Source organism: Sphaeramia orbicularis, chromosome 14 (genome assembly GCF_902148855.1).
Source record: "Sphaeramia orbicularis chromosome 14, fSphaOr1.1, whole genome shotgun sequence".
In the NCBI taxonomy this organism is placed as follows: Eukaryota; Metazoa; Chordata; class Actinopteri; order Kurtiformes; family Apogonidae; genus Sphaeramia; species Sphaeramia orbicularis.
In genome coordinates, this window is record NC_043970.1 from 35,134,356 (window position 1) to 35,159,623 (window position 25,268).

The window sequence follows — 25,268 nt, forward strand, 5'->3', positions numbered from 1 at the left end:
CGAAAGTAATACAGGAGTCATGTATCACATTACAATTCTGAGACAGTAATATTATAATTGTAAAGTAAGAGATTACTATTGAACAACAAGTAATTTGTAATGTATTACAGTTTGGAAGTAACTTGCACAATACTGATTATCAGTATGTCTGTTTAGTGACAAATGAAAGGAAAAACCTGAAGGGAGTGGTCTCCAGGAGAACAATGTTACATTTCCACCATCTCAACTCCGCTGAGAAAGTTTGATGCTTCCAACACATTAACTTCTAACTTAACTTACTGCTTATGGTGACCTGCAATATCCATCCATCCATCCATCCATCCATCCATCCATCCATCCATCCATCCATCCATCCATCCATTTTCTGAACTGCTTAATCCTCCAGAGTTTTTTTTTTTTTTTTTTTTACATATTTATTTATTTTTTTGCTATACAGAATACAATAGAAACATAAAGAATACAGTACAATATATTAGTATAACAACATGAACAGAACAGAACATAGCCAGGGGACAATCCTGTAGACTATTGTGGGGGGTGCTGGACCCCTTCATCACAGGGCTGGCCACAATATAATCAACACTGTTACCCATGGGTGCACTGCTACCAGGGATTTGGGGCCCTATGAAAAAAAAAAAAAAAAAATCACTTTGGGCCCCACCACTTCAATACCACAAACCATGCAAACCCAAAGGAATGGATCAATATTCTGCTTATAGATTTTATGATTTTGTGCTAGATTGATGAGAAAGGTGCTAGCCACCTTGTACATTTAAATAACGATAATAGTATATTTACATTGACTGGCAAATACAAATAAAGTATCAAATTGATTTTAAAACAATGAAATAAAATCTGACATTTCACATTTTAATCTCACATTTTAACATATTCTAATGCTAATTATTACTCTTTTCATGGACATAATGTGCAAAAAAAAAACCAAACAAACAAAAAAAAACCCCAAACTTTTTTTCCCTAACAAATAACAGTTGATTTACACTGAAACATGTTACTGCAGATCAGGTTTGTCAAGAACAGCAAAGTTACAGTAATGGTATGAATTACAGTGTATGGGATGATGCATAAGCGTCCACTGTGTCGGCTGATATGGAACTAAAACAACCAAACCCATGAATATACAAGAGAACAGCTGGAGAATAGCTGTCCACTGTAGTGACCATTATGCATGAAAGGGTTAAAAGTAAAAATGTGGGTCATTTAGCAACACTAATCTGTCAGATTGTCTCTAAAACGTCCCTTCTGAGAGATTTCCAATGCCGTGTTTTGACCCAACAACAAAAAAAGACAAAAAAAAAAAAAAAAAAAAAAAAAAAGAAATATCCTTAACTTTTTGTTTGTAGTGTAATTCGGTTCTGAGACGCTATTCGGCGCTCTCGGACCGTTACAAGCATCCCCGTGGCCAAAGTCAGCCGTGGGTCTGTGAAATCTCCCTCTAACTCAGCAGCAGCAGCATCTCAGCCTCCATCTGGGCTACCGGAGTACCGGAGCGCATGCATGCGTCCGCAGGAGCGCACGTTCAGTGGGACAGAGATGGGCGCTCCTGCACCGAAACAAAGAAACGCAGGGGTGTCGGAGGGTGGGACGGGCAGGAGCTGAAGGCGTGATGAGAACAGGGATGTCGGTGCCGTCAGTTTCGATTTAAGCCCGTTTTCTGCCTTTACGCAGGGTGGAGAGGCAGTCTGCCGGTTGGCCGTAATCCGCTCTCGGAGCAGGGAAAGCCCCATCCAGACTGAGACACAGAGAGGGAGGGAGAGTTTTAAGTCGGACTGGGATCCAGAGAGTTGACAGGAGTCTTTGGTTATATTTGGAGCTTTTCTCCCCCTGCTGTGGAAGCTTACATGAACTGATTCAGACCCCGGACAGCTGGACCCAGGACGACAATCAGCTGTCGGAAGTGAAGTTTTTAAAATCCATACATGATGAGTGGACCCACAAATGGTAAGTGAATGGCTTTGGAGCATGTTTGTGTGGTCGTATGAGGTGTGTGTTGTTTCTAATCGATATAAAGTCTTCAGAGAGGCTCTAAACTGAAGTAGACATAAACATCCTTCAGTGTGGTTATTGATCACTGACTCATTTATTGACACTCTGTTTCATCAAGCCATTAGCTACCTGTCTGTCAGTAAAGGTGTTGAAACAAAGGGTGTTATTGTGCCCTGAATAGCTGACAGCCTTCACCAGCTTTTTAATAACTGCCAGTGGAGTCAGTCAGCCTTTGCCACAGTAGTTTTAGTATGGCCAGTCCTGCTGATAGTAAGCAGTGCGTAATATATGGATAAACATAGATTTGTGAGGTTCTGAAGCAGGGGTTTCTCTCTCTACAGGATGCAATCATTTTAAACAATATATAAAATTGTTCCTCAGATTATTGATTCCAAGTGGCTGAATTTTGCTCATCATCAGATGCTCAATACTCTTTTACAATAAGAAACAGTCAGCGGCAAGAAAAGCCTGACAACTACTGAGCTATTTTTGGGAGAAGAAAGGAAGCCCACCACTCCTCCATTTGATTTTCATTGTGCTGGTCACATATTAAAATGTACCACCATCTATCTACACTTAGAAATACATGAGACTGGTAGTTATTAATGTGGAACTGCCAAATCCCAAAATCTATTTTAAAAAAGGCTCCTAAGAAGCAAAATGAAACCTCTGCATGACTGACACGCTGCTTTCCAGTGTAACACTTACCAGCATTTTAAGCTCCATAGCAGCCCTTCAGGTTTATACCTATATAAGCTCTGTATGGCTCTGAGGGGCTCTGCGGGGCTCTGAGGGGCTAAGTTTCACTGTAGCAGAGGGGCCCTGGCTGAGCTGGTGTAACCCCCAAAATCTCCAACAGAAAGGAAGGGGATTAACTTTTGGATGACTGTATTAGTTTTTTTATCCAGGCTGTTTCTCTGCAAGGTCACAAGTCAATAAATATGTGCAGAAGAAATGTTTTCCCCAGCCTTGAATCAGGGTTATTTTCTGAGTGATACAGTAACATCACTGAGTGATATCTGAAATGTTTGGTCTTCTCACCGTGGGACAACTTCAAATGTCATGAAATGTTTGCCACAGTAAACACATTCATATCGGTCGATATTAATAATTATCAAGATGACTGCCATTGGTTTATGGTCCTGATGGAACAATGATGGAACCTGATGGATATTTGTGGTTTTAAAACACTCATAAAACACATAATGAGACAAAAACAATGCAATATACAGAACCACAACAACACAGAAACACAGTGAAAAGGCAAAACATTATGTATCAAGACAAGCACAAACCATAGTCACGGATTTTATGTTTTCATACTTATTTTATTCATTTCAAAGTCAAGAAAATGAGTGCAATCAGACTTCTTATTTAACACAATAGCAGTTTACACTTGCTCATCATCTGAACATGATAAACACTTGCCAAAGAGCAGAATATTTCAGAAATCTAGAGACAGAACATTCACTATTATAACATTGAAATATTTTGCAGTTGCAATATTCAGTAAAACTTCACTGAAACAATTTGCAAGCATTTTAGCTGAGAATGCATTCCAATGAAACCCTTAAGACACAGTAAATTTACATTACAACAATATTTATTGTAATATGAAAATTATGTTATTGCTGTTAAAAAACTAAGGAAAATTATCACAATAGGATATACAAATAATGTTGTGCTGTCATTGGTGAACACAATCAGCTGCATCATTTCCCTGAAGTTTAATCAAAATTAAGCATGATATAGTCTTACATGTCATCTACAGATGACTAAAAAAGTACATTCTTCTTCTACCACTTATATTCTTCTTTTGCAGTTTGCTTTTGTTGTGTAACTGCAGCTCCATCTTATTCTTAAAAATACCCAAAAGATATGGAGCCCAAGAGTGTTTAAATAGAACAGTGTCTTAGGTTCAACTGTTCACTTCAAATACAGAACACACAAAATAATTTAAAATGTACAACAATAGCACTATAAACATGATCACAGACTAGTGCTGTCAGTAACAGAATGAACTGGCTAGTGCTGGTAGCTTGGTGTACATTTTAACCAATGAGAAGCCCAGTTTGATTATTGGTCCAATTCCATCATCTGTATCTGTATTTGTTGTGTAAATCACTCCAGTAAGTTGTGATCTTAGAGGATGTACACTGGAAGTTTCAGTGAAATCAAGTTAATAAATGCACATGCAACATAATACATTACATACAATACATGTACTGTTTATAAATTCCAGATCAGGACAATAAAACAATACTTACAGCCTTTCTCTCTCTCTCTCTCTCTCTCTCTCTCTCTCTCTCTCTCTCTCTCTCTCTCTCTCTCTCTCTCTCTCTCTCACACACACACACGCACGCACACACACACACACACACACACACAGGTGGCTCAGATCTTTCTATGTCTGTGGTTCCAGTCCTTGTGCTACCATCTGGCTACAGAAGCAATGCCAGCTTGTATCGTGTACACACACACACACACACACACACATACACACACACACACACACACACACACACACACACTGATGATACAATTTGTTAGGGACATTTTTGTCCCAGTTTTACCTTTTTTTTTTTTTCCTTGCAAACACATTTATAGATCCACAACTCCTCCTCTGTCTCTCTCTCCTGTTGTCATCGGCTTAACCTGATGGCAGGTTGTGTTGTGTCTGTTGTGATTGCATAATACAGTAGGGTACAGCATCATTAAAGCTTCAGTGTGTGATTTTTATTTTTTTTGCCATCACTGGGCAAAAATTCCATAATTACCTTTTAGTGTATTTTAATTCTAGTGGTCTGAGAGGAAAGAGGACTTGTGCATGTTCCCAGACTCTGTTTGTGGGTAGATTTTTAGCATAGATAGACAGTCACAGGTGTTTTCATAGGGCTAGATGGATTAAATATGTGACTGACAGCTTTAATTATTGATTAGTTTGAATTCCATCATAACTCCACTGCTTACATCTGTATCTTGTCACAGAAGAAACACTGCAGTGCTCATATTTTGGCTTCAGGTTTCCATAGTGATGTGAAATGAAGCCAGATCCTCTTTATTTATATTACTTTTTTTGACTCGGACTGATAGGAGAGAGCTACAAAAATGTTTTTCATTTCCAAATTCTGCCATTTTCTTTCCCTGATTTTCACCTCCTACTGCTTTAACTGTAAAGAACTCAAATGGAGCAGAGTGCAGTAATAATTGTTGCTCAGACCGTTTCATAACGGCATAAGTGCAGTACAGCCAAGTACATAAAAATCCCAATCAATATGGATCAAATACACTGTCATTCCAGATTGTGAAGTCTATTCAGTCCACTGACACTTTGTCTAGTTAAACCAACTGGACACAGACAGAGCTGTGTGTGTGTGGCCCTTTATTTCCAACAGTATAGGGATGTAAATCTATGGACATGGTCTCTTATGAGAACTCTGCTCACATATGGGGCAGCATTCACACCCTGATACCATAAATCATTAGAGTTGAAGGATTAACAGCTGTTCTTAGGTTACGGTTATAGTAGATTAGGGGAAGTCTTCATTCAGATGAATCCAAGTCAATGGATTGTCCTCTAAATACACGGGAACATGACATGTGTGCATGTGTCACACAGTGTAAAGAAAGGGCTTGTGTCACTAAGAAGGATTTGACCAGTTTCATAAGTGAGGATGAAAGAGGTGTAATCCTGAAACAGCCCCCTGTCTCTGCTAGTGTCTGTTTGTGGCTGGAATGCTCTGCCTGTATGACACATTTTAATATGCAACGCCATTCTGAGTTTGGTGTCTTTTCTGACTGTCATAACTTGAGTAATGGGGGTTAGATCAGGAACACAATCAGGAAAAAAGGAATAAAGAAAATTGTAAATATAGACAGACTTTCTAGGAGCCATCACTTCAAAATCACTCGTTAAGGTCATCATCTCCTCTAACCCTGAGTACATAGCATGTGGTTATATTTTATTGTATTTGTTGTTTTTAGCCTATTTCATTGATTTTTCTTATTTTCATGCTTTTCAGTCAGTTGCCGTAATGTTAATGTGACATTATGAAAGTGTCATCTAAAGCCTTAATCTATTTTATTGATTTATGAAAATCACATTAGGCCAAGTGATGAGCTGATGTTTTTTTATGACTTGAATAATATTAAGTTTTTTCTTTTATTAAAGGAAAAAAACGGCCATACAAAATATACATTTCCACACCTTAAGCCAGTTATCAATGCAGGTGCACTGAAGACGTGGACAATCTCAAATAAGACAAAACATAAAACAATAAAGACGATGTCGACAATACACATATACATGGTTATAGCAGTTGTTACTTATCACTAAGTCCAGTTCAAATTCTTGAGCCGGATACGTCATTGACCTGTGGAGGAAAAGTAGCGGGCCCATTGTCGTTGTAATCATCTACTCTATTTAACAGTCTGTATCAGGGGTGTCAAACTCCTTTTAGTTCAGGGGCCGCATTCAGCTAAATTTGATCTGAAGTGGGCCGAACCAGTAAAATAATGACACAATAATATAGAAATAATGTCAACTCCAAAATTTTCTCGACGTTTCAGAACAAAAAAAGTAAATTTACAATATGAAAAGGTTTACATCTACAAACTATCCTTTCAAATGATGTGAATAACATGAACAAACTGAAAAAAATAAGTGTAATTTTAACAATATTATGCCTCAGTTTATCATTTACACATGTACATTATAACTTACAAATACACAAAATATTCAGTAACAGGCAGAATCTTGTTAAAATTGTACTCATTTCTCTTAGGACATTTCAGGTTGTTCATATTTGTTTAGGTTATTCACATTTTTGCGAAATTATACTTTGTTTTAGTGTAAAAACATGAAAATATTTACATTTACAAAGAGAAAAATTTGGAGTTGTCATTATTTATATGTTGTGATCATATTTTAGTGGTCCTGCCCACTTGAGATTGAATTGGTCTGAATGTGGAACCTGAACTAAAAGGATTGTTTATATTTTAGTGTAATTTTTGCATTTCACAAATTCATCCCAAGGGCCGGACTGGACCCTTTGGTGGGCCGGATTTGGCCCCCGGGCCGCATGTTTGACACCTGTGGTCTATACGATAATCCTTCAAATGCTGCCAGTTGACCAAGAGAGATAGAGCTGATGTTTTTACCTCATGTGTAAAAAAACCCTATCGGTGTCAGTGTTATCTTTTCACGTTTGTGTTTCACTCATGTCTCAGTAATAAGACATTTTCTTGGAAAGGATGCTTTGGATTTATATCTTTTTTGGCAGTCGTTCCACATTGTTCTAGTACTTTGATCAGAAAGAAAGTCAACGGAAAAGCCTAAAATTGACACTTGACATGTTTTTGATCCTCTCCTCTCCTCTCCTCTCCTCTCCTCTCCTCTCCTCTCCTCTCCTCTCCTCTCCTCTCCTCTCCTCTCCTCTCCTCTCCTCTCCTCTCCTCTCCTCTCCTCTCCTCTCCTCTCCTCTCCTCTCCTCTCCTCTCCTCTCCTCTCCTCTCCTCCAGTTCAGTTCCAGTCGGGTCTTTATGGAGAAAACAACAACAGCAGCTCTCCTCTCACCAGCCGTGGAAATTCTCCCATTGTGTGCGAGCGCTGTAGGGAGGTGTGTCGTGGTGAGGTGGTTCGCGTTAAGAACACACATTTCCACGTTCACTGCTTCACTTGCCAAGGTAAACACCTGCCACACACCTACACACACACAAACATGCTTCTAAACCCTAACCCTATTGCATCCGTTTCACTTTTCCTCTCCCACACTCATAAAAAAGCCTCTATTTTTCAACACTGAACTAATGCATGTGTGGAGTCCTCCCACATCTATTTGCATAATTAAATATTAAATAATTACCAGCACTCAGACAAGAAGGAACCACCACAATTGAATCAGTGATAATGTCTGTCTTCACTGAATTAAAACCTGAAGCATGACTCCAGTATAAGTTCGTCACAAAATGTTGCTGTTACATAATAAGGCACAGAAGCATCTTTCAGTAGAAGGTACACTAAACTAAGATGACATGAAATATCCCTAATGTAAAAAGTCTGTTAAGTAGGAGAAGTTTTACATAATATTATATATGAAAAAAATTATGTGCAAGCTATAAATGAAACCTAAAAATTGCAAAAAAAAAAAAAAAAAAAAAAAAGCCATACATTAACATGCAAGTATAATCCCATGTATCTGATGTATCCAGAGCATGTATGCATGCCTGATAGATGACATGTCTGGTAACATCAGTCTTGATATGAGGCAGTAAATGTCATATATTAGCTTCATATGAAAGTTAATGGCTGTTTTCATTATGAGTTGATCTATTGGTGTACTTTCCAATTATCCGCTTGTTAAGTCTGACGTCATGGTGCCATAAAACTCATTTCCGCATCCAAACTGTCAACCACAGTGGAGCCTGTATACATATTTACTCTGACTTCTTTCTTTAATGAGGCACCAGATAGGGTTCAGAAGGAGCTAAATTCATTCATTTAACTCAGAGTGATTAGTGTAATTTTCTATAGTCAGCGTTTTACCTCTGGTAGATTGTGATCCGTAGAGACATATTTTAGAGATGGATGCAGTGGAGTTATTACTGAATAAAACCATGAAAATAGTCAGAATGTTGCGTACAATTATACTGACATTGGTCTAAAATGACATTGAAGCTTTACATTTACATTTACAGCAGTGGATCAGTTCAATTCATTCTCAGCTGTCAAACATGTATCGACTAAAGACACAATATTCCAATCTCTTGGTTTAATCATGTGATGGCCTTGAGGTCTTTGAAGGGAGACCAGAGTCTGATCTGTGTAAATGGAGTCCTATGAGAAAAGAGGCTCAATTCTATGAATAATCAACTATTCTGTGAACTCTATTGGTTTTATAATAATCAGATGACCTCTTTGATGAGGGCAAACAATGTCACGTTGCCAAACAATGGCCCAAAAACATATGTTGTTTCGTATTATCAAAACCAAAGGTAAAAAGCACCATATTCCCATTACAGCTAAGAAATCCACTCTGCTGAACCACAAGATTTAGCATCATCATAAACACAGGGAGAATATTTAGGGACGTCAGAAAACAGTGATACACATGATTAAGCTTCGGTTTAATTATATTTTCATTTACAATGAAACAGACAAGACTGGAGTCTTACAGGGGTATACACTGACTCAAATTGTTGCTTTATTTACCTTCCCCTGAACTGGAAAGCTCAGATAAAGGACTGACAAACGAATATCAGTCCTTTGTGAGACACCTCAATAAAGCTTTTTCGATAACAGGGGAGTCCATAAGGATCCGCTTTGGCAGATGCATTTGGAAACTAATGTTCGTTGGATAAAGTGTGAGCGTTGGCTCTCACCAGACTTTGTTTTTTCTCAGTCTTCATCTCCCTCCTCTGCTCTTTATCATCAAATGTAAAGTGGTAGAATGACAATTGTATGTGTTTTATGGACCCAGGGACACAGAATTGAAGAATAATGAATAGATATAATGAACACAAGTGGACCTGAACACAGTAAATAATGTCATGGCCTAATTAGCAAATTTGCTGACTCGGTTAATCTATAGATGCAAGAAAAAAAGTGTCAATTTACTTCTGTCTGACCAGAGGCAATCACAAAGCCATAGATATTTACATTTGAAAAGTTGGAATTGAACTGCAACACCCTCCCAGACCCTCAAGAGCAGGAATGTCCAATCCTGGTCCTTGAGAGCTATTATCCTGCATGTTTTAGATGTATCCCTCTTCCAACACACCTGATTCCAATGATAAGCCAATCATCAAGCTCTGCAGAAGCCTGATAACGACTGTCATGTGTGCTGGAAGAGGGAAACATCTAAAACATTAAGGATAGTAAATCTCGAGGACCAGGATTAGACACTCCTGCTCAAAAGGATTAAACAGTTCAGAAAATGGATGGATGGGAAAATTGGAATTGGTCAATGTTTTGCATTTATGATTGACAGCTCAAGTGAACCAATTATCAGCTGACTAACTGTATCTGCTTTAGTTTGAGAGAAGGTGTTGTATATTCTCATGTAAAAAACCTGACAGTGGATTCAGTCTGTGTGGAATCTGTATGACCCGAGACATTTGTTACAGTTGGAATCATAAATTAGTACATTACAGGTAAAAATCTGTAAATTAGATCCTATGCTTTTGGCCTCTAAGATGTGGTTAGTACATAGCCACACATAAACACTGAAAACATGCAAACAGAGTCTGAGAGTTGAGCGACTACTTGTTTTCTCTCTCCATGTCTCATAAATTCTGCTTTTCATATCTCTGCATGTTGTCTTTTCATGTGTGTTTTCATGCTCAGTCTGAGTACTTGTGTCTCTGCTGCATGTGTGTGTGTGTGTGCATGTCTGAGCTCCACCAGTGAGCAGGTGGGACAGAAAGCACAAATAGAGGTCTGGAGTCAGCAGCTAGCCTAGCAGTGCTGTCAGCAGCTTTTCAGACCGTAGTCAGACTCCAACCAGCTAACCTCCTTTCACAAGCCGGGACCCACATAGTCCCAAAGCGCGCTGGAAGACGGCACTGTTTTCTCTGTTTGATCTTCTAGTAACGTTGTCTGAACACACCCAGGCACAAAGCACCAAAAGGAGGCTTTCTGATTTATAACATGATTTTTTTTTCTCAGTTGTTGAGTGCAGATCTTAAAAATAACCTGAGTAGATCTAACTCCTTTGATTGACTGTTGAGAACACAACCTATACTTATTGACGGAAATGTTCTGTGTTTGATATTAAAGTATTTGTTACCGTGTTGGATTGATCTTGCAGAGTAAGCTTAATGACTTTTAGCTAATGGACTGTGGGTTGAAAGGACATCAGCTGATGAAGTGGCTAAGAATCAAATTGTCAGCTTTTAGTACACAGTCATCTATTTTTTTTTTTTTTCCTCCTCGGCTCATTATCTCCTCCTCCTTCTCCCTCTCTCTGTTACTTTCTTGTTTCAGAGATTTTATTTGAATTTCCTGTTAGTGTGTGACGACCCCTGTCATCACACACTATTTTGGTTTTGGAGACAGATTTTCTGAAAAAAAACAACAAAAAACTGAGAACCTAAAAATTGTGTTTTGGTGTTACCATCAGCAACCATAGAGGTGCTTTACCACCGTTAAACCAATCATTTTTCAGTTAGTTCTCTTTACTGCCATGAATCCATGCAATGAAATGGAGTTTTATATTTCTTATGTCTATGACAAAAGACGATGAAACGTGATTTCATTCTGCACTGTATCCGTGTTGATATTGTGTTTGAATGACAATAAAGTGAATCTTGAATCTTGAGTTGTGGAAATGAGTTCCAAAACCTTTAAATGAGTTTACATTTCACACTACTGGTTCCCTTGTCACAAAGTCAACAGGTTTTATTTTTTGGATGGGTCTTTAGGTTCAATGCCTGAAATAAAGTCTGTGCTTAATAGAGGTAGACCGATATATTGGGCTGATGTATTGATTTTTTTCAATATCGGCCATTAGCATTAATTTTTTTTTTTTGAAAGCTGATATTTGATCAGTACTAAAAATGTTATGTGATATTTGATCAGGCACCTGTGTGGGCAGCACTTGAAGTGCCATAAATGTTAATAGAATAGTGTGTGTACATGTATTAATAATTTAATTTATATTGCTGCATAAAAATCTTAATTATCTCTGTGTTTCTATTGTATTCTATTTTCAATTTGCTTTAAACTCCTAAGACCCAGTGTCCACATTTGTGGACAAGAGTTTCACAACTTTATACAAACAAAAAGAAAAGAAAACTGTCCACCACAAAGGACATTCCATAAAAATTTTTAAAACTGCATCTGAAAAAACTGTTGCATCATGATGTTTCCAATATAGGCACTTATTTAATAAAAAACAAAAAAGCTTGTACTTTGCTGACATTTTCTGGGTCTTAGGAGGTCAAAAAAAAAAATCTGCCTTAAATATCGGGCTCAAAAATCAACTGTAGATGTCGGCCATCAGCTGACCAAATTTTAAAACATTGACATCGGCCTTAGAAAACCCATAATGGTCGAACTCTAGTGCTTAACACAATGGCATTTTATAAAGCCAGTGAAATCTCCACTTAAACTTACAGGTTTACTTGCCTTCAGATGACATTTGCTAACAATTAGCTAAAAGAGGAGGGACTTTAAATGCCATCATACCAAATCTGGATTTATCCCCTGGTCCACCATTACACCTCACTGTATTTTAATCTATTCTACTCTGAAACTGTTCTACTCACTTGCTAGATTAGGTTATTTCTAGAGAAAATGTTTTTGTAGAAGAAATCAGTTTACAATCTGGAAGCTTAGTGGTGGTGACACTAAAGTCCCAGGGCCATAGTGTGTTGTTTTACCGGATTGGAGATTGTAGTTACACTTCATCAACAAAACATCTAAGTAGTAAAAGCTTCTTCTGTTATCTGGGAATCAGAGCGATCCAAATATTTGACCTGTACAAATATGTCATCTCTGCAGCACTGGTCCTCAACAGATGTACAAATAAATGTTGTTGAGTAACATTTATAAGAAACCACAGAAAGCAGATGTATTTTAATAACTTGGAATGATATAACCTGTAGCTAAGTGTTACAGACACTTTACAAAATGATGGATTTAGTTGTCTGGTTTGCTAATAACCAATCCAATCCAACTTTATTTGTAAAGCACTTTAAAACAACCACAGTCAACCAAAGTGCTGTTCAGAAAAATAAATAAGAACCAAAAATACAAGACTAGATTAAAAATAAATAAATAAATAAAAATACAGAAGAATAGATAAAACCTGAATAAAAGAATAAAATACAACAATAGATTAAAAGCATACAAAGCTGTACAACTAAAAACAACAACAAATAAGAACAATAAACCAATACCAAATAAAGCAACTGAATTAAATTAATACATTCAAACATCTCACGTGGTTTCCAGATGCAAAGTCTGTCATAATTATCAACATGTCAGTATTTATAGTTGCAAGACTTTTACATCTAACTGAACGATATTCTCTTTTGCATATTTTCACTTCATTTTGAACCCATAAACCTTTTATTAAAGCTTATCAGAGCCATTAGAACAAACTGATCTAAAAAAAAAAGTTTTCAAGCCCAATCACCGAAAAACTGCAACCCTGCAAATATCCTTCTGCTCCAGTAAAATGTCTCATTATATTATATAACATAAAACACTTTCATAAAATTGTCCTCATTTCGAAGTTAATTATGTCAGTTTTTATCTCCATGCCCTTCTGGGTATAAAAATATGTGGTCCTAAATCCTCCAAATGAATGACAAATGTTTAACTACTCTTTTCCAATAATGCACATGGTATATCTAAAATTACACCGTGGCACTTTTTACCCTGAGGATTGTTAGTGTTGGAGTATTATGGACTTTTGCACCTCCGTCAACATTTGTCTACGTCCTCCTCTGTCCTTTCCCTTTCCATCCATTTTGATCAGCCTTACGTAAATACGAGGGAGCTAAAGAGAGGAAATCCATCCCGTGTTGATGATGTGAGTTGATGAGGGAAGACAGTGACAGGCCGGCGGACGTGTGCTGGATGGACAGATCAATAGTCTCATTGATACCTCCCCTGGGTCCCTCTGTCTCTTCCCCTCTCTTCCTCCACATCCCCATCGCCTCGTTTTTTGTCTGCTTCCCTCTCTCCTCACATGTGACACCCTCTCTCTCTCTTCAACTTCCTCTAATCTCTCCCTCGACTACCGTTTCACCTCTCCTTTCTTCTCTCCATGTCTAGTCACAGTGTGTAGATGAAAATGCTCTTCTGCTCTGTAGTTGTTGGGAAAAACTTATTCTTTGACAGAAATTGATGAGAGGGGAGTGCGTTTTTACCTCATGTATAAGAAAACCCTATCAGTGTCAGTGTTATTGTTTGCGTTTCGCTCACATCTCAATAATAAGACATTTTCTTGGAAAGGATGCATTGGATTAATCTCTATTTAGATCAAGGGGCAAGGACCTCAGCCCCTAAATTAAACCCATGTGAAACTGTCTTTAATATCACTAATATTTAATATCACTATCACTTGTAATATCACTGATAACTGACTGGGGTTGGCTCCCATAGACTTTAACTGAAGTTCACTTAAACGATACTTAGTCAATATTTGTTTTTAACTAGTATTGATCCTGGATTTATTTGGACCATCTAATAAGTGTTCTAATGATTTATATTTATATTTGGGTGCTTCTGTGAAACTGGGTTCATTTTGGTACCTGGCACTTTGCCGGCTTTTTAGACCCAATAATAAAAGAGAAATGTAGACATATTTCCCCCCAGGATGCAACCAATGCCGACTACAGATAAATACAAAAAAAATTATATTCTTGCTTTGAGCCTTCCCAAAATGAATGCATTTTTTTTTTTAATAAAATATTGGGCCAAAAATAGGATCAAAATTGGGACAGGAAACGCTACATAGGTGTCAGAGCATTTGATCTTAAACATCACTTGAAATGGTCTTACATAGCGCTATAAATAAAGACACTGTGTTAAATTTGACGATTCTAGTGTTTTTTCTAATCCACACATGCATTTTTTTCATGAATCGGCAGTCTCATTCCAGGTTTTGTGTGCAACCCATCGTGTTCTTTTGCGTTACATGTGGAACCTGCCCATTTAAACACAAATAAATGGTGAGTGATTTTGCAACAGCGGCCATTTTTGTGAAACACTCTGCCTTGCATAACTGGTTCAATTCCCAAAATGTACCTGCGAGAGAAAAAAACAGATATTCAAAAAAATAGTAGCATGTAATTTTCGTGTCCTTTTTACCGTGTTACATATGGATTCTTGAATAAAAAATAATATAAAAATGTTGTTTTATCTGAAAAATAGTTTCTCTTTTATCACAGTAAATATTTATTGTTAAAATAGACCCAAAGTGCTTCCAAACTTGCTTCATAACATTCGTCTACATCTGGTTTGAATTTTTAGCGCCCATGTCCTGTTTCATAGAAGCACCCATTTATTAAAATTAATTTCCTGACCAACAGCTAGACTCTAGTTGCCCTATCGGCCCACCCGCGGGCCGAAAAAATTATATTAATATTCATCTACTATAAAAATATAATAAATCAGGACAATGGATGTTTTTTTTCAACTTTTGCTCAAAGTTTAGACCCTAATGTTAATAAAAGTACATCAAAAGTGTATTTTAGTGCAAATGTTAATGTTCAAACATGATTTTTAATCTTTGTGGGGTGAAATATTATTATTATTAAAAATCTCCGACATGAACAATTAATTTATGCATATCATTGTCAATCCAGCCGATAAAAAACAGGTGAGGATAAAAAATTCTTATTTCTCTTTTAGTTTGTTACAGTTTACTCAGGCATAAGAATAGATACAATATTTTAGACAATGGGAATAGATTCTGTGTGGTCTCTAAATGTCCATAGACACCAAGAACATCCATATGAACCTTATTATTGTGAAGTAATTCTTCATTTACTTTGGGTATGTCTTTTTAGGTGTTTTTCCCCTGAAAATATGGTCAGGGTTAAACAGGTTAATAGGTTCCACTAACGAGGCTCTACAATGGCTTCATTACACAATGCTTGATGATGTTTACAGTTTCACCAAGTCAGTAAGCTAGCGTTTAACATTAGCTGACACATGACCCCTCGTACAGAGCTTTGACCCCTCCCACCTGTGCATATCTGCCCCATTGTCCAAATACGGTCACTTCCATATCCAAAAGAAGCTGATATTCCCAAAATTGAAAACTACTGGCTTCATAACAGCAGTTCAGAAACCAATATGTGACGTCACAGTCCCTCCATTCACAAACAGTGTACAAGTTTAATGTCAATTCTGAAGCGTTTTTCCATTGATATATTCAGTAAAACAAACTCTAGCTGTCTAGTGCATCCAGCTAATCTGTATGGATCACAGGTGCCTTGCATTCTTCACAAAGCTTACTGCCCTGCCAGACCCACTTTACTATAAAACAAGTTTATGTTTTATAAGTTAAGCATACTACAAGCAATATCTAGTGTATTTTATCAGCAGTGGAGGCTCAGCTATTCAGACAGTCACGGATGGCCTGCTCCTTCGTTGGAGAGGTTTCAAGGACACACTATAAAGCACTAACCACCAAATCAGCTCCGTTGTGAAGCACTCTTTTGTCTCTTTTGTCCTCTATGTGTGAATGTGCTTGTGTACTTTAAATGTGTTTGTATGAGCATTTTTATCTGTATCTGTGTGTGCATTCTTGGGTGCCTGCGACTTGTATCTGAAAACGAAATCAGAAAGATGAGATGGTCAACATGTGATTCAGGCCTCGAGGATATGTTTTTTAGTTTCTTGCCTCTTTCATCCATCTTCATTTACATCCCTTTTTCTTGAATCTATCTTTCCTTTGCGTTATTCTTTCATTCCCTCGACCCTTTGTTTCTGCTTCAGGCAGTAAACAAAGAAATCATTATCTGCTGTCTTTCTGCCAATTGTGTGTGTGTGTTTGTCCATGTTTGTCCATACCTCCAGCACTCTAATCTAATAGGCCACAAATCACTGTTAACGGATGTAGAATAAAATATTTAAATACTTTAGTGTCCTTGACGATGTGATGATCAGGTGACAGGGAGAGTAGGACGCTGATGAGGAAACAAACTGATGGGGCGAGGAGGATAGATAGATAGATAGATAGATAGATAGATAGATAGATAGATAGATAGATAGATAGATAGATAGATAGATAGATAGATAGATAGATAGATAGATAGATAGATAGATAGATAGATAGATAGATAGATTTTATTTATTTGTGTTCATTCTGTGGGTCTTGATTTCTAAATCTCAAAAAGCTGCTTCTTTTTTCAGTTTAGAAAGTTGGTGTGGTAATAAAAGTTTATAAAAATGCTTTTTAAACTGCTACAATAAAAGAGATATAAAAGCATTACATTAGAGGTGTTTTTGTTTTGAACACCATGGGTAGAATTCCATTTACAGTATAGTTTGCTTGTGAATGTTAATGTCTTTTGCTTTATTCACTTTGTTTTCCCTCCTTTCATGAACCGTATTTAACTTTCAAGCAGCTCATACATTTTATGTTCAGCACAAAAATAATCTGTCCATCTCATGTACATGGATATAATCTTATGAAAGAAGTATGCACTTTCTGACAGCTGAAGTTTGTGGAAAACCTTTTGAATGTCCTCTGTGGTCTCCAAACTTCAGCAATGCTGCCCTTTAAAAACTACAAAAAAAAGAGATGAAAATGAATGAAAATAGACATTAATATAAACGTAAACATAAACATTACCCAGGATGCAATGGTACTGACAATCAGTATGACAAGAAACAAAGTTTTCTTTATGTTGTGAATTCGACCAATGCAGCTTGATTACCAAAAGGCTTTATTTTCTGATAGCTAAATGAGTCAGCATTATTTGTGTAGCTCAGTATGATAAAACACAGATTAGCCCCGATATGTGTTACCATCTGCACAATATACAACACTCTATGTCCTTTAATTTCTTAGTTTGCGTGGTTTAAAGCTGCATGAAAAGGAAAGGAGGAGCTACAGATGATGGCTCCTTCCATTAGGATGGACAGGTAACGCAGTGATGATGATGATGATGAGCAATCAGGCACCATCAGTAGATCAACCTGTCCCTCTCATTTTGTGTTTCATCAGTGTCTCCAGATTAGTTACATAGGCTATGTACTAAATCTTATTCACAAACATTTTGATATCAGCCTGAAAAGCACAGATGGAGCTGATCACATTTTGAAAGATTCTGGCAGCAATTAATGATGTTATTAGTTAACTAAGGACTGAATTATTGCAAACGACTGCTGATCTGAAGTGTATGAATGTAATATGTGAACTCACATCAGTTCTGGTAGCGTCTTTTTAAGCATCTGCAAGGAAAGAGGATAACATGATGGAAATCCACAGCCGATTTTTATTTGTGTGGCGTGAGAATGTGAAAAGTCACAGGTCACTGCTCAGGCTGCTGCAGGGTTTCCTGGGTCATCCCAACTGCTGACAGCTGAGTAGAAGTAGTCTTGCAGCACTTCATGGTAAAAGGAGTGAACACTGTGTGGACTATTCTGTAGATGGTGGTGAAATGCTTTTACTCTCTCTGATAAGCGACTGCCAGCACTTCTGATGTAGAGGAAGTTGACTGCAATAAAATCTACAGTATGTGATAAATGCGTTACTGGAGATCATATTAAGAAATCTAGAAAAGCACTCGAAGAGCGCAGATCTCCGCCAAGGCAAATCAGTTGTCCCCCCCAATCACCACCAAAATTTAATCATTTGTTCCTTGTGCTCGCACCAACATTTCCTGAAAATTTCATCCAAATCCATTCATAACTTTTTGAGTTATCTTGCACACAGACAGACAGACAGACCCCGATGAAAACATAACCTCCACCGTTACACTTGGCGGAGGTAATAAAAAGCCTTTTGAGAAACCTTTACACAGTCTTTCAACTGTTTTATGATGTATTATAATCATGGTTGAGTTTTCATTGTCAGAGCTTTGCTGAAATAAGGCAAATCATTAAATTAGTGGGGATTCAGCAGATTTACAGACTAAATCTAGAAAACCATCAGAGTTAGGGACAACAGGTGAGGTCAGGATTGGGTCAAAAGGTCTCAGATGACACATCTGGCTGGGAATCAAATGAATGACGAGTCTCCGACTATCTGAGCATTAAGCTTCAGTCAGCAAGTTCAAGTAGAAGGCAGAAGATTTGCCCCTGCTGTCCCTGAAAGACTGAAATGTCATGTGACAGAGGAGTAATGTATGGTTACAGACAGGCACATATTCATTTAGATTCTGGGGGTTCACTGCACTGACATTTTCAGCATAATTACATTGTAAATCTGCAAAATAAAATCTTCAACTTAATGCAGTTCCTCGTCTCAAACTCACAGGTGAATACTTAACACTATAGGTCCAAAAATGTACATAGAACAGCTAACTGCTTTTTAAACCACATCATCTTACTTTCAACTCGTACAGAATGTGCAGCAGTGAGTTACTAAGTGAAAGATAACAACTTATGACATTTCGGCATTACAGTGTTCACTTGTTTATTGTGCAAAGGTACAAAAGCCACAAATTGAATTAGATCTGCTAAATTATTTGGCATTTAGGTTAATTCAACTTCATCATTCTTACATGGTTATTTGAATAATTGGGGAAATGCAGAGAATTAAACATTTTTTTTCTTTTTTTTTGGACCAAGCTGTTTACATGTTTATTTCAGCTGTTGAGTTCTTGATGGAACATGGGGGTCTATCGAGACTGACTCCCTTTTGGAGGGAGCCCCCAGTGGACATTGATGTCACTGCAGACCCTCCACATGGACTTCACCTTTGAATCATGGAGGTCGCTGCGTAGTTGGACTTTCTGATACCTAGCATGGAGAGGTGTACATTATGTGTTGCTAATTGCAGTCACTAAGGCTAATGTTGAGCTAATTCTAGCTAAGCTAGGCTAACTCATTAGTTAGTTTGTCCACAGTGTGTAGCCTTCAGCACCAGTTCACTGCTTATTCAACCACATTATTTCAGTTCCGACATGTTTTAATTGTACTGTAAAATGTGTAGACTTATAAACTGTTCAAAGGCATTTTTGACTGGGCTTAAGCCAAGTAGCTAATCAAACACATTACATTTAGCTGTTAAATAAGTAATGTTAAATCATTACTTATTGAGTAATTAGACAATAATTGTAATTATGAAGTAGGCTACTTTCTGTCATCAATATTTAATGATAACATGAACACACAGGCTACTAATACTGTGACTTGAGTGTTAAGTGTCATCAGGCTTTCTTTTAGTTCTGTCAAGTTCAAGTAGACTGAGCAATATAAAACAGACATTTCAGCAGCTGAATGTTTGAGGCGTATGGATAAGCAACATCCACCCAGAATAATGCATGTAGGAGCCTTTTTATGTGTTGGGAGTTATTGGCATGATCTGAAATCTAAATATACCAAAACTGTCTCCAGAGAGGCCAAGCCTCAACATCTCCCACTTTCCTGTGTTTCTCAGCTTAATGGTTTTCCACTTAGACAGTGATGAATGTGTGAATAGTGTCGACATGAGGAGAAAGGCCTTTATCCTCAAGTCTCTATGTGAGTCTGTAAGGCAGAGGCAGACAAAAGGAGCTCTAATATGTGTAGGATATATGAAAGTTTGCATATGACTGTTGACTGAAACCATTTAATAAATACATGCAGTGGTAAGGTCACTGACGTCCTATGGAGTATATGTACAACACACAGTAGAAAGTGTACATGTGGTAATACTTTCACTGTGAACAATTTTAGTCTCAGACAGACTGATAAAGGTCACGCTGGCATTTGAAGTTGTACGACAGCAGCTTTGCCTCGATAGTAATACCGTAACAAAGACAAAGGGGAGTCCAAAAAAAATTATTAATGTGTGCAAGAATGATGTCCCAGTTTTTCCCTTGTTAAGGAAAACCTGAGTTCAGCTTGCTTAAATCAACCTGGGAGAAAAACCACTCACTTATCAGTTACAATAATGTCACAAACTGCACTTCGATGGGATACAATAAAAATATCATATCTGTGTCATGAAATCATGTTGTTAGCTACAGTTTTCAACATGTAGGGTGTGGTATAAAACACACGCAATACAAGCTAAATGTCTTGGATGGTATTATGCATATTAGGGTTCGGGTCTGTGTCTTAGAAGATGGAAAACTGGAATCCCAGATTAAATATAAGGAGCAATGCAAGGGATATTGGTGCTGATTTATTGTAGTTTTTTTCCTCAATTTAACAAAAACATACAGCTGGAAAAAATGAAACTATGAAGACAAACTTGATTCTATGCAACAAGTATGTGTTTGTATTTATTTTAATGTTTACTTTCATGTGCTTCCTGGTACCTGGATGCCATGAAACAGCACATAATTTGTATGCAATACACAGGAACACACTGAAATTCTGTACAGCTACAGCTTTTGCCAAGGGATGTTAGAATTATCACAACATGAATGGGGTGGTCCTTGGGTTGCAGGAAAACCTTGCAAAGCTTTTCTTATTAATGAAAACAGAGCTTTTCATGGTTTTGGCTTTAGCTACAAAGTCAAGGAAGCTTTCAAATGTACTGTAGTTCACATAGATGTTTCTTTACTGTCTTGATGCCTTCATGTTGGCTCCAGAAGAAAGATATACATTACGGACAGATATATAGATAGAGACAGATAATGCATTATGCAGCCAGACGTCTTCCTTCTCTCTGTCTTTATGTCTCTCTCTCTGAGCCACTTAACACGCTGACTTGGATCAGTTCAGATCCATTCACTCCACTGGGTTTAAAGCCATTAGCTTAATTAGAGACTAGGCATTCAATTCACTGTCAGATAGCCTGATCCTCTGGCTGCCGTTCAGATGTCTAACCTATAGGTTATATCAAGATGTCACTCCACTGCAGTTTATACCTCCACTGACTGAGAATTAGTGAACTGACTTTTTATATGTAAAATGTGGAGTATCCTGTGACTTTACACTGATGCCCTCACCGTTATTTTGTGTGGTAGGGGTCACCAAATGGCAGAAGATCATCACTAAAAGCAAGCTCCCTCGATCCCTGTGCATCATCATTATCATCATCCCTTAAAATCTGTTGTACTATCCAGCTCAGCACAACTGGATCAGAAGCAATCACATTACAAGTGCACAATAGAATAATGTACATCTATTATCACACAAAGCAGCCTCTATATACACAGAAAGCTCCAGTTTATGACATAAATTAAGCCATATTTGTTTACAGACACATACTAGACACACTTTATGTTTTTAAATGGACAACCAGCCAAAACATACTGTATGAATTAACAGATTAGATGCCTACTAGTCTAATCCCCAAACAGATTAAAGCTCTTTAGAGGTCACAAAGAACAGCAGATTGCTCTCTCAACAACCCCACCCCACTTAAGCCCCCGACACATCCAATGTACCTTCAAACCAGAAGGTGAAACCTCAACATTAGTGGATTTAAGCGTATGTCTGGGTGCAGGCTGACAACTTAAGGTTACTAATTTTAGCAGACACCTGTGGGATTACTTAGTAGTCTGTACTTTCTTTTTGATTCAATGAAAACCTGACATATTGATACCTGGCTATGAGTTCAATTTTTCAAGTTTTGTGTCAGTTTTGATTATTTGTCCTAAATAACTTGCTGATTTTGTCACATTACAGTATGATTTCATCACTGGGCTAAGGCTGAACTTCATTTGTATTTTTCTGGATTATTTGGACCGAAGTAAACCTGTTGCCTGTGTTTGTTTTTCCAGTGTGTGGCTGTGATCTGGTGCAGTCAGGATTCTTCCATCACTCGGGGGAGTACATCTGCACAGAGGACTACCAGCGTCTGTATGGGACCCAGTGTGACAGCTGTGATCAGTATATCACTGGGGAGGTGGTTTCTGCCCTGGGGAGGACCTACCACCCGCACTGCTTCGTCTGCAGCGTCTGCAGGTGGGGAGAACGTTTCTGCACTTATGTCTGTGTTTAGCCTAGTTTCATTTCATGTGTTTGCACGATATGAGATAACGTAATTGCTGGATCTGTGGAACTACAGTATGTTTATCACTTATATTTCAGTATGTTTTGTTTGCATCTGCGTGTCCCCTCCATTGTTCTCAGCTCTGTGTGTCAGGTCCTCAGGGAGTCTCTCAGCACTGCTTTATCTCAAACTTGAGACTGAAAAAACAAATGAGATTCTTACACAGCACTGCATACTTTAATTTGGATTAATGACTTTGCAAGTCAGTTCACTGTTGCATATGTCTTAGGTGGCTACAGGTGGCCATCTACAATTAAAATGTACTGCAGGCTAGTGAATCCAGACTGGGTTGACTGCTGCAGAGTCTTGGAGTCAGCTTTAAGCAGGTAAAGTGACAAAGGAAGTAGCACAGTTGACTGTATAATTAGTGTATAAAGTATAATTTACTTACAGCCACATAATTCTATTCATTTTTTGCATTCAGTTTATTCGTTTGTGCTTCAAAAAAAAGTAAAATATATTTAAAGAATGCTCTGATCTGGAACTGAATGTATTTTAAAAAGAGATGATAAATGTGATGTAAATTAGCTTGTATTTTTACTGCTTTTATGACATTACTGAATGAAGCTGTAAATGAAGCGTCACAGGTAAGTGGAGCAGTAAACATCAGCCATCAGAGGATGCTCTATCCCCCTGGCCCCCACAAAATTGAAATGTGGTGCTAATTACTGATGTTAACTTTCTTTCATTGATTTAACCTATTGACAGCAGAAAATTGCACCTTAAATCAGTCAACCACTTATATAGAAAACTTAATGACCCTGACAGCCGAAGCCTAATGACAGCAAAGACAGATGGACAACAGACAGAACAGCAAAACGTTCCACTTCAACGGATAATGGGAAGGTATTTAATGATTTTCCATTTATGCTTTGGAAAGAAAAGATGACTGAAAACTAGACAGATGGATGTATGGACGGACAGATATACTGACCGCCATATCCCCCTGCATTATATGTCAGGGTGATAAAAGAGACTGAGTATAAAACTGTGTGTTAGATTCACTCATGGACCATTACGTTTTGATTTGCTTGTGATGAAAATCTCAGAGCAGAGTTTTCTTCTTCATTTGTAGGTCTGTCTGTCAGTATGTGTACTGAATTAGAACAAACTGTACAAAAATTGCCAATAAAGCTTATTCATTCTGAAAATCCCGCGAGTCAGCAGGTTACAACATAATGCTAAACTAAACGGAAAATACATGTTTGTTGTAATTTGCATTATGACCATTCAAGCGCTTGTGACAAAAAGCTGAGGTTCTGCCATTGCGTGTCTGCATGCATTACTAAACATTTTTGTGAATGTGTGTGTGTGTGTGTGTGTGTGTGTATGTGTGTGTGTGTGTTCTCAGGAGTCCCTTCCCAATTGGAGACAGGGTGACCTTCTGCGGGAAGAAGTGTGTGTGTCAGCAGTGCTCACACTCTCTGAGCAGCGACAAGCCCGTCAAGGTCCACGGCCCTAGCTGTAAGACACAAACACATGCACACAAAATCACACACTCACTGTTCATACATGCACACAAACACACACGCATATCACACTGTACCGGTCCTGTCAATTCCACTGTGGCACACATGAGTATAAAATGGCATAAATGAATATTCTTGATAACTTATCTGGAATTAATGCATTGCTTAAGTCATGCATTGTGTCATTTCTGTCTAGTCTCTGCACTGATACAGTGGCTCCATAACAACAATTGCTTAGTCATACTATGGGACAATATACTGCAAAATGGAAGCTGTTTGAAGTAACATTTCTGGAACTTCATTCTTGACTTTGTGTTGACTTTTTTGGTCATATTAGCAGTATTAGTTATATCTCACTGAAACTGCTGAAATGATAACCTTATACATTTTAGTCTTTATATTAATTAGAAGGCAGTGTTAAACATTGTAATTCTGTGGATAACTGCACTGTCAATATGTTCTGGTTAGTTTGAGATGAAGATTACCTGTACCCACTCTGTATTATGTTCTATACAGGTACCCTTTTGAATTATTTGTTCTCTGACATACAAAAAAAGGACTAAAATACCTGTAGTGTCCACCTGCTGAACACTGCTTAACATAGCCACAATCCCTGCAGCTAAACACGCCCACACACACAAACGCACACACAGAAGGTGGCCTGATGCTCCAGGTAGACTCTTAGCCTGCTTCTGGTCGCTCCATCTGGCAAAGGCAGTGTGACTATCACGACAGGAAAGGGACGAGAAGTGATGAAAAGCTGGCAGTAAAAAGAGGCGAGGACAGAGGATGATAAATGCATAAACACTTAAATCTTGAAGCTGTTCTTATCTTTGGTCTGTGCTTTTTTTTCTCCTCCTCCACCTCCTCCTCCTCCTCTTCCTCTTCCTCCAGACTGTGCAGGCTGTGGTGAAGAGATCAAACAAGGCCAATCTCTCCTGGCGCTGGAGAGACAGTGGCATGTCAGTTGTTTTAAATGCCGAACCTGTGGCTGTGCACTCACCGGTGAATACATCAGCAAGTAGGTGTCTCGATTCCCCTTAAAGCAGTTCAGAACAAAAATTCACAAGACGAGATGATATGAGATCATATTAGAGAGAAAAGTTGCCACAGTATGAAAAGGCCTGTCTCAGCTCAGTTCATAAGGATAGGGTCGGATATGACTCAACTTCTC

At 37.9% G+C, this 25,268-nt stretch overlaps 1 protein-coding gene across 6 annotated transcripts in view; it reads left to right on the forward strand.

Moving 5' to 3' along the window:
* The first annotated feature begins 1,509 nt into the window (after nt 1–1,509).
* Nucleotides 1,510–25,268, forward strand: part of LOC115433266 (actin-binding LIM protein 3-like) — a 66,462-nt gene continuing 42,703 nt past the window's right edge. For all 6 annotated transcript variants that reach the window (XM_030154580.1, XM_030154581.1, XM_030154582.1 and 3 more), the window contains exons 1-5: nt 1,510–1,962; nt 7,528–7,692; nt 22,354–22,537; nt 23,977–24,089; nt 24,989–25,115. In XM_030154580.1, coding sequence (XP_030010440.1) covers nt 1,941–1,962; nt 7,528–7,692; nt 22,354–22,537; nt 23,977–24,089; nt 24,989–25,115 — 611 coding nt within the window. In that variant the 5' untranslated portion in view covers nt 1,510–1,940. The remainder of the gene's footprint in view (nt 1,963–7,527; nt 7,693–22,353; nt 22,538–23,976; nt 24,090–24,988; nt 25,116–25,268) is intronic.